Genomic DNA, 10,344 nt, shown 5'->3' with positions numbered 1-10,344 from the left:
TAGAAAAAATGTTTTTTTTTATTAGCATGTTCAAGGTAGTCAAGATGTTAACAAACATTTAAATCCTCACAACAACCCTGTGAGGTAGGTATGTCACTGTTTCGTGATAAGCTAGAATTATTCCAAATAAAGTGCAATTCAAAAAAATAAATCTGCATCAGGAATAATTTTGTTAATGATATCATTTATGTATATGCTAATATTTGTGTTTCTGTATACTTTGATTCATGCAGTAAGGTGTTCCCAGAAAAGTAGACTATAAATCAAACCCTATTTAAATACGTGCGGAAACTATTTAAATAAACTTTGGTGTGAATTTTTAAAAAAATAAAATAGATCACGACTTTGAGCATATACAATGAATATTCCTTTTTTACATATGATAAAAAGGCATACTCATCAATGTTGCACTTATATTTATCCATTCTTCAGTAAGTTATCTTAACATGGCACCAATGCAATGTAAGACTTAATTTATTGAATTAAACCTTAGCAATTTGGTAAATGGCAGTGAATTGTGATGCTGTGTACAAATCTCCAAATATATTGCACTCAATCTCAACCCCAAACCTAGGGTCAACCACACTGAAAACACTAAAATAAATGATGATAGATTTCAAAAAGCATTTTCCCTTGAGAACATTACTTATTACTTTTCCTTTACATTGCAAAAGGAAGAGAGATCCTAGGTCTTTGAAAAGAAACATAACATTCTGATAACTACACACTTCCGGGGATTTATACTTCAAATCAAAGAAAGTCTCATGGTATCAATTTACTATTATTAAGGCAGCACACAGATGTTACCCCCAAAATGTAAGTATTTTTTCCTCTGTGCCAATGTGACTTACTAGGAAGAGAAAGACAACTGACCTTTGAACAACATGGGTTTGAACTGTGTGGGCCCACTTATACAGGTATTTTTTTCAGTTCACATGTACGGTAGTACTACATGATCCGAAGTTGTCTGAATCCAAGGATGTGGAACCACAAGTTTTGAGGGAAAACTGTAAAGTTACATGGGGGAATTTTGGCTGTTTGGGGGATCAGGGCCCGAGCCCCCAAGTTGTTCAAGAGTCAACTGTATTCTCAGGCACCCATTTTCTCTTAAGTACATGTTTAAAGTACATTTCCATTGTTCATTCAACATTAGTAAACACACAGTTTGCCTAACACTTTTTATAGCTGTCTTATCTGCAAAATAAATTTTTATTAGAGAACTTCTATTACATTTAAACATTAGTTATATAATTTGAGTAAAAATAAGCTTAATTAAGCTTGGAGCTTAGTTAACACTTAAAATCCACTGCTAGGTTTTTAATACTTTAGCAAGTGAAGTTATTTGCCATTATAAAGAAATAATTTAAGTCCAGAGAAACATTCTTACCAAAGTATTTTAAAAAAATTGCTGCAGGGACATTAGGCAAGTCAGGTAAAATAGACTAAACCATCTCTAAGTTGTACATTCAAATCCACACTAGATCCAATAGTGCACTTTGGATTATAATGAGGTAGGGCAAATAAATACAGTCAGGTATTTTGAACTGTTAAGTTTACATAAACTGAAAACTGATTTGTACCCAGGTTTTATTTGGATATCCAAAAGGAAAAATTGAGAATTCAAATGATGAATTATTTTCTCAGATTCAAAGACAGAATTGTAAAAAACCTTTGCGGTACATATAAATAAAAAATACAAATGCTACAAGATATATTTTATTTCAACATAAAATATGCTTGTATAAAAATAACCTGGGATTAAGAAAAAAGAAATACAAACATTTTTGCATAGATTCTCTATATAAAACTTTTACCTGGGGCTAAACACTAGAAAATACACCTCTGAAACTAATATAGTTGAACTATTTCCTTGGATACCAAGTATATACAAAGCAAAAGCCCTTCATCTGGGGGAGCATGGGCAGGAGGGAAAACAATATAATTTAGCATCAGTCTATATTTATTTCTCTGTTGCTCGAATATAAACCAATGATGACAAGAGGAGAAACTCTGGGGGTTTATTTAACAAAATTAAATTCACATTTCTGAGGCCATCATAGTGCATCCAATGTCCATCAATTTGAAAGGCTGCAGAATAATGATGTTCCTCTTTGTTAAACAATGTGGCACCTTCCAACAAATACCTGCAAATTAAATGACAAAGTGTGGCAGAAAATCACAGTACTTTGTTCTTACAAAAACATTCCTTACATTCTTAACTAAGGAATAAGATTATTTGCATTCTGTTATCTGAAAAAAGACATTCATCTGTAAAAATCATGTACTATAATTGATAATTTGGAGTAAGATGTTTAAGAATTTTAAAAAATGATACATTTTTAAGGGCATTATTTTAATAGATTAACTCATGAACTGCATGGTTCTATTATTTAAGAGGAAACACAAGAAAATGTTTAAAGGCAAAAAATTAAAAGAACCCCTTATATCCTAATTTGGATCTTAATCTAACGATGACAGTAATATTTTATGTTTAAATGACCTCATACTATACACGACTTTGGCCTGAAATACAAGTAATGGCCAGCCAGTATTTACTATTTCCTAAGTCTTAGGTACTATCCTAAACACTTTAGACACTATCATCTCTGTTTTATAGATAAGAAAACTGATGTGTAAACTGGTTGCTACTGGATCAACGTCATATCGCTTGAAAGGTAGGGCTGGGATTTGAACCCAGTTCAGTCTCTTCTAGAGTCTAAGTACCTAACCGCTATGTACACTGCCAGCAACTGACTCCCTGTAGTGTATTCTGATCTTAATCAGGATACATAAATTTAGATAGCTTTTTTTTTTTTTTTTAAACAATATGTATTTCCTTAAGGGCTAGTCAAAATCATGATAGAATAGTAGAAAAATATAAATAAAAATCTCTTATTAGTCTTGTAAAACAAACAAAAAGCACCTACTTGTGATCAGATAAATCCAAATAATAGGGGACATATGCCAGATCTTCAGATTTCCAATGCTGCATATTTAAGACAACAAAAGGGGGTGCCCCGTGGCAGAACACTCTTTGGGAAAATTCTCTTAAGCCACCACACCTAAAATTGAAAATAGGCATGAACTTTATTATACTTGAGACAAAGCTGCCTTTTATCACTCTGAGTTGTCTTTATCATTTAATTTCATAATAAGCATATTATCTATTTTAGGTATGGGAAAATTGTATGGCTGCATTAATACCTTATACGCCTAAGTCTCAGAGTTTATAAGCTGAGAGAGTCTATATATAAGAAAATGACATTTTTAAAACTTCAAGAAAAGCTAACTATGTTTATCTCAGCTTATAAAAGCATGTAGTCTTTTGAACTGATAGAAAAGTTTTTATTCAGAAAAAAGGTTTTCTTTCTCTAGTTTGGTTTCAAATGAGAATAATGGCAGAGAGGCAATAAGATGATTCTTACAGTCTTCTTTAGAATGGATAAAATTACCTGATTGGTTCCTTTTGCCATTACAATGCAGCAGATTCTATTTTCCTAGTAGCACCAGGTATTAAGCATATGAATTAAAATAAAACAAATAGAATTAAACAGTAAAATCTCAATTAACTGGAAGGTTCAGGGGACAGTATTTTGGTTGACAAACACCGACTAAACTAAGTTATCTGAAAACCATTTTGTTTCAGTATTTGTTGCAAAAATACACCTAGTTCAGTTTCTGCACTTAAGTACAATTAACTGAAGGTATTTTATTCTTTCCTTCTTTTGTGATTAATTAGGTGTAAGATCATCCTTCTAAATATTAATTCTCCTTGTACAATACTGTAGATATAAAAATTAAGTGGCTGGGGTGAATATGTTCTGCCCCTTTGGATTTCCTTTTTCTTTTCTTTTTTTAACTAGGTTGAACTTTTTGGTTGTCATTTACTGCTTTCTCACTGACTCAATGGACATGAGTTTGAGTAAACTCCAGGAGTTGGTGATGGAAAGGGAGGCCTGGCGTGCTGCAGTCCATGGGGTTGCAAAGAGTCGGACACGACTGAGCGACTGAACTGAACTGAACATAAGTGAGGAGTATAGGAAAAAAGCCAGTTAACTGAGGGTCCAGATTAGCTGGGTTCTGGTTAAGCAAGGTTTTATTGTACCTACTCAGGAGTGGGGGAAAAAAAAAGGCATTTGCTTTGTATTCATCAAGCAACTGCAGCACAGCATAAAATGGCATAGTAAACTAGAAGGTGTTAAGATTCCAAAAATACTAGGCTTCCTAAACATTTATGAGTTGCTGTTTTATAACAAGCATATCAGTCCAGGTTTCTTTATAAGAAACACAGAAATACTTTCATCTTAAATGTAATCATATACTCACCCATGCTCTTCACACAGTTCAATCCTGGAACAGAATAACTCATCCACAGCCAGTCGTATCAAGTTTCCATGTGGAATTTCTTGGGGAGGACTATAACAATTGCAAAATGCATGTAAGAAATGCTTCGGCATTCTACATGTAAATATAGTAAGTTGTTTGCTTAGCTCAGTTGCTAAGTCGTGTCCGACTCTGTAACCCCATGGGCTGCAGCCTTCCAGGCTGCTCTGTCCATGGGGTTTTCCAGGCTAGAATACTGGAGTGGGTAGATATTTCTTCTCCAGGGGATCTTCCTGTCCCAGGGATTGAACCCATGTCTTCTGCTTAGTGGGCGAGTTTTTTACCGCTGAGCTACCAGGAAAGCCCAAATATATTATGTGGATAACAAATTTTACAAGCCATTCATTATTAGTAAAGCACGTATAAAAGTATAACCTTTGTTATTCATCTTTGTATTTCTTCTAGACAGTACAGAAACCAGTTGAACTTAATAAACATTAATGCATGAAACTTTCTAAGAAACATTAAATATGTATGTAAACTGATCCTGAAACACACAGTTGTTACTTTAAAAATTTCTGAAAGGATTAAATAGAGTGGATCCTGGCGCAGGATCCAGAATTAGGAGAGCAGCTGATTAGTTACCTGACTCAGTGTTAATGAGAGCCCCTGTTGGCCTCAGTTTCCTGATTTGTTAAAAAAACAACTTTTCCTACATACTTCAGAGGTTGTTTTAAATACAGGATTGGAAAATACTAAAAAGTTATATAGAGTATAATGAAAAATATTTAATAAGAGAGGCACAAAATGCTAGTATTAATATAGGGCTGTAAATACTTCATTATAGTTTCAAAACATATGTAAGTTAAAAGATACTAGTTTTTTTAAAAAAACAAGACAAATTTCTGAAGCACTTTTTTTAAGTCCATAATGATTTAACAGTAACAACTTTTTCCCTGATGGAAGTTTCAAAATCAACATCATCCTATCAGCAATACAGCAAAATGGCCAAAGTGTATTTCAGAACAAGAGAAACATTGATTGGTAGTCTCTAAAAATAATAACATCTTCTGCTTTCCCATTATCCTAAATATAATATTATAATCTTAAACTAAATATGCTATACAGAAAAGGTGAATATAATAAGTTTGGGTACGTGACATACAATCCCACAAGGGAACAATCTGTTAGGCAGTTTTTTTCCTGGACCTCAGGGCCAAGTATGCTTTCTGACAAAAATGTGTTTGGATCTGTTTTTCTGTCCTGTTCCCTCCCCCCACCCCCGCACCCCCAACCTCCACACTGGCAATTATCCCTTTTCCAGCTCATGTGCCCTTGGGGCTTTAATGTTTCCCAACACTCCACTAGGGCTTGCCAGTTTGGCCTTCCTCCCTGTCATTTTATCAGCTTGAAGACCTTCCTTTTCTCCCCTCAGCAAGCTATCAGTACCTTTCTAGCCAATAAAAAATTTCCTTACATCTATATCCTTTTCAGGTATTAATACTCCCAACTCTGGGATTTCTGTCTCTAATTTTGCCCTCGCCATGACATGGAGTACTTTCAATCTTCCTGTTCAAGTAGAACTAGCCTACCTGACAGGGATCTATTCAGAGAGGGAAACATTTCAATATAGTATTAAGTGTCGTTGGAGAGGTTAAATCTGTGACACAAGGAATTATCTTCCTAGCCATATTAGTAAATTCTGAGTGAGAGGAAAACATTGTGCATACTGAGTAGGTCATTATTTAGCAAGTGAAATAGTTATCAATTGGTTTTGTAAATCCTGAGATGTTTAGATATAATAGAAGAGTAATATTTTTTTTTATCAAGGAACCCACTGAAGAGTCTTGCATTTGCCTGGTTGCTTTATATATAAGTTGTTGCACACAGGGTCTATACATTAAGAAGTACTTTGACTATATCTATCTATCTACCTATTTTCCTATCTATCTATATCATGCATTATAAGCATACTACTTTTTGCTAAAAGTGACAAAACAGACTTTAGAGCAACTTACTTTATATTAATTGTGCGTTGCTGATCTTCCTGCACTCGAGTGGGGCATCGCCAGTTGGAACAGTAACTCTCTTGTATGGTTGACATGAGATTTTCAAGATTTTTTGTAAAATTATCATGTTCATTCCCAAACAAATCAATTATTAATGAAGCTTTATGAACTTCAGACTTGTATTGCTGTTTTTCCATTTTGTCCCAAATCCAAAGTAGCTTCACGGTTGTAAAACTGTAGGTGTCCATTAAATAAAGAAAACAGTCTACAAACTCTCTACCTAAATGAAGAGAGAGTTCCCGGGGGAAATTTTCATTTTCATTGAGAATGACATAGAGTAACATCAAGAATCCATCTATGGTGCAGGTATTTTTCAGTCTTATTTCAACATAGAGTGGTGTACAGGAGACTGCTTTGCGGCCAGCTTTGATAGTAAAAACACCTCCCCAAGGAAGAACAGGCCTCCAAAATGAGCGATCTTGGTTATAGTTATTTTTAATTGATGCTTTGATCTCTTCAAACAGTGTCTTCATCCTGCATTTTAAAAGTTTAAGATAGTACTTGTAAATTTGTGACTTTATCTTTTAAATGCATGGTATATGTTTAAATGAAAATAAAGCTATCTAAAGATTAAATTAAGTTTGCTTAGATAAGACTCCTAAAGGAACAAAAAGATTTTAAAACAATTCAAGCCATGAGCCATTTTTTCAGCAATATGCATGGTCTCTGGAAAGACCATTTAAGAAGTTGTAACCTTTTTATGAAATACAGAATGGTCATTTGATGGACCTTTTTATTAATTATCAGTTCAGTCGCTCAGTTGTGTCCAACTCTTTGCAACCCTATGGACTGCAGCATGCCGGGCTTCCCTGTCCATCACCAACTCCCGGAGCTTGCTCAAACTCATGTCCATCTAGTCGGTGATGCCATCCAACCAATTATTATTGGTTATATTGCAGGTTTTATCACTGACAGAGGAAAACCTTGTAATGAAAAAATCCTGAATAAAAACAAAACTATTTAGAAGATACAGTCTAAATTTGGTTGAGTACATTCCTAATGTAAACCGCTTCCTCCAAAATATGAGCTGTATTTCATTTTCCTGTTAGTATGTATGGTTCCACTTATGAAACTGATATAATGGAATTCTTAGTTGGGGTATAGAGAAAGGCCAACTGGCTCTGAAAGACAACATATGAAGAGTACTGTAATCGTGAGAACTTAATTGTATTCGCACAGCTAATACAAAAATCATTTCTGTGCACTTGAGAATTTTCACTTGCAATTTAGGACCATGCTGCATGCTAAGTTGCTTCAGCCGTGTCCAACTCTGTGCGACCCTATGGACTGTAGTCGGCCAGGCTCCTCGGTTCATGGGATTCTCCAGGCAAGAATACTGGAGTGGTTTGCGATGCCCTTCTCCAGGGGATCTTCCCAACCCAGGGATCGAATCTGGGTCTCTTACATCTCCTGCATTGGCAGGCAGGTTCTTTATCACTAGCGCCACCTGAGAAGGATCATGCCAGATATCCTTAATTTTAATTACAGAGGCCATGCTGGGACAATCTGGTTCAGAACTTGGTTCATTACCCTGATTCCTCTCTCTGCATGTTTTGGGAATGAACTGACGTGTCCTCCTTATTTAAATGGGCACCTATCTTCCCCCCAACTTTCAGGATAAGTAACAGCTTGTTTTTAAAGTCATTGACAGTATTCTAATAAACATGTTGATGTCATATTGTATGTACATAAAGCAAAATTGAAAAAAATTAAAGAATGAGGTCCTAATGAAACTGAATTGAAAAAAATTGCTTTGCTTTATTTGGAACAAACAAATGTCTAAACTAAAAACATCACAGGGTTTTCCAATATGTTTCATGTTTTGCATTTTCATGAAAACGGGAAGCATCTGAGGAGGAGGAAGACAGAAATTAGTGACTGAGGTCAGTGTCTTATTTTGATCATAGTTTCAAGTGCCACATCCTCCCAAGTACAATATAAACCCAATACTCAATGCTGCAGACCTATGTGTTTTGTATGGAAAATTAACTTCAAACCTATTTTCTAACACCAGCAAACTAAAAATTCAGTTTTACCACACACACACAGTGTTTCTGACTTAGGCAAGATACTGTGGACTCTAAAATATTCAACACTATATTTAGTCTGAAGTGTAGATGTTTATATATAGTTGCTAGCATGCTGGCTCCAGTCAACCACTTAGGAATAAGAGGGAGTGGCAAATTCAGAGCCAAGGAAACACAAACTCAGTTTCTGCTTAATGAAGAAGAAATGTTTCAGAGCATATTCTTTTAAAAAAATCACAAGGTATTTAAATATTTAAAACATGAAAATAACATTTCCTCATGGTTTGACTGATTTCCGTGGCATTTTAAAGAACTTTGTAGCAAGTTCATATGATTAAGAGCCTGAGTTCAGATTCTTAAATATTGCATTAAAAAGGAACTGTAAATTTCTGTAGCATTTTTTGCTAAATTATCTTTTAGACATGACTAAATGAGTACTGCTCTGTAAAGCAAGTTGCACTCTAAGAGAATCAAACATATATTTTATAACTACATATATATTTAAAAATATATACACACACACATAAAATGATTTCTCTAGCCTTTTTCTGGGGAAAACAAAAGGAGATAAAAGAGCATTGAAAGAACTAAAGGACACTTAGTCTAGCTTCTGCAGTACCGTGGTGATTTGTTCTAAAGTAAATTAAAATAAAAGCGACTAAAAAAGACCAGAAAATGTGCAAAGAACTTTACTTAAAATTGTCTTTTAAGTTTTCGCCACACTGTCAAAAACATCATTTCGTTAGACAATGATTTGTCAGTCCTGGAGAATTACTGGCTTTATTTTCCTGCCTCAATAGGCCCCCTAGTTTGGACAAATCAGGAAAACTCCCTAGACTTCTATTTCCATGGCAAAAAAACGACACCTTTTGCGGTCGTTTCCAAGGGTGACAATCTTGACTCCACGCTGGTCGTGAGGATCATACCATTTACCCAAAGCACTGAATGTCAGATACCCTAAGAGTTTGGGGGTCCTGCAGGTCCCCTCCCGAGTCAGCGCCCCCAAACAGTCGAGAAAGCGGCCCGCGGTCCGGCTCGCAGCAGCGCGGGGCTAGGTGTGCGGTGGGCTCCCACCTCCGCTCCGCCCACCCCGCCCCCGGCCCGCAGCTCCCGGGAAGGCCCGGCCCTGAAGGCTGGCCCTGGACTGCGGGTGGATCCCCGAACCCGGACCCGGGGAAGGGGCTGGGCATCCCCTGCCCGCCTTCGAGCAGTGGCCCCGCTGAACGCCTGGGACTGCGGGTAATGGACGAGAGGGCCGGGCCGCGGGAGGCGTCCGGCCAGTCTCAGTCCACCAGGAAGCCCACTCTTCGTACCTCCCCGGGGACCGAAAACCGCCGGTGCCGCCGCACCCGTCGCCGCCGCCGCTTGCTCATGGAGAGCCCTTGCCGCCGTCGCCGCCGCCGCCTCATTTACTAGCACCGCCGGCTGTTTCGGCCTCCCCCGGCGTGAGCGCTGGGCTCCGGGACGGCCTCCATCGCACCCGTCGCGGTGGGAGCCACAGCAGCTCCAGCGCCCAGGCCCGATCCGACCGGACCCACGGAGCCAGGACCGCGGGACGCGTAGCTTCTTATTACGGAGGAAGATTCGGCCTGACCTCCTCCCCCCTCCCCCCAACCCCTGGACCTAGTCTCCAGCTGCCTGACAACGCTGCTGCGCAGGCGCGAAGAGGGCCCTGCCAAACGTGCGTGTGTAGGGTGTGTATACAGCAGCTGGATTCGCCCAATGGGAACCAGGATCAGGTGCAGGGGGCGGGACCTCGCCGAAAGGGGCGGTGTTCCAGTATTAGAAAGTGGGTGGGGCAGCCGGAAGTGGGCAGGGTTTGCACGGAGGCGGAGCTTTGTCGGCAAGCCTGCTTGGCTTTTAGGGGTTTGTACCGTTTTAGGACTTTATTTGATTTTGGTTTGCTTCTGCTTCTGGGCCTTTCA

The 10,344-nt window shown here is 37.9% G+C and overlaps 1 protein-coding gene across 2 annotated transcripts; it reads right to left on the bottom strand.

The window, feature by feature from the left end:
• On the bottom strand, window positions 1–10,066 carry C13H14orf28 (chromosome 13 C14orf28 homolog). Of its 2 annotated transcripts, none has more exons than XM_061159236.1 (5): window positions 9,733–10,066; window positions 6,342–6,866; window positions 4,327–4,416; window positions 2,928–3,062; window positions 1–2,144 (listed from the first exon to the last, which is right to left on the bottom strand). In XM_061159236.1, exons 2-5 carry the CDS (start codon window positions 6,863–6,865, stop codon window positions 1,961–1,963), a joined length of 933 nt encoding a protein of 310 aa, XP_061015219.1. In that variant the 5' UTR covers window position 6,866; window positions 9,733–10,066; the 3' UTR covers window positions 1–1,960. The 2 variants fall into 2 exon arrangements, with proteins under 2 accessions (XP_061015219.1, XP_061015220.1); XM_061159237.1 differs by having other exon boundaries at window positions 9,769–10,066.
• Between the last annotated feature and the right edge of the window lie 278 nt (window positions 10,067–10,344).

This window comes from Dama dama, chromosome 13, assembly GCF_033118175.1.
Source record: "Dama dama isolate Ldn47 chromosome 13, ASM3311817v1, whole genome shotgun sequence".
NCBI classification, from domain to species: Eukaryota; Metazoa; Chordata; class Mammalia; order Artiodactyla; family Cervidae; genus Dama; species Dama dama.
The sequence above is the reverse complement of the archived record's forward strand: the minus strand, read 5'-3'. Positions and strand labels throughout refer to the sequence as shown.

Coding starts and splice junctions, on each gene's coding strand:
- C13H14orf28 (XM_061159236.1), bottom strand. CDS start 6,865: ATGAAGACACTGTTTGAAGAGATCAAAGCATCAATTAAAAATAACTAT. Junction 4,417..6,341: donor CAACGCACAATTAATATAAA/GTAAGTTGCTCT, acceptor CAATTGTTATAG/TCCTCCCCAAGAAATTCCAC. Junction 2,145..2,927: donor TTGGATTTATCTGATCACAA/GTAGGTGCTTTT, acceptor TTTAATTTGCAG/GTATTTGTTGGAAGGTGCCA.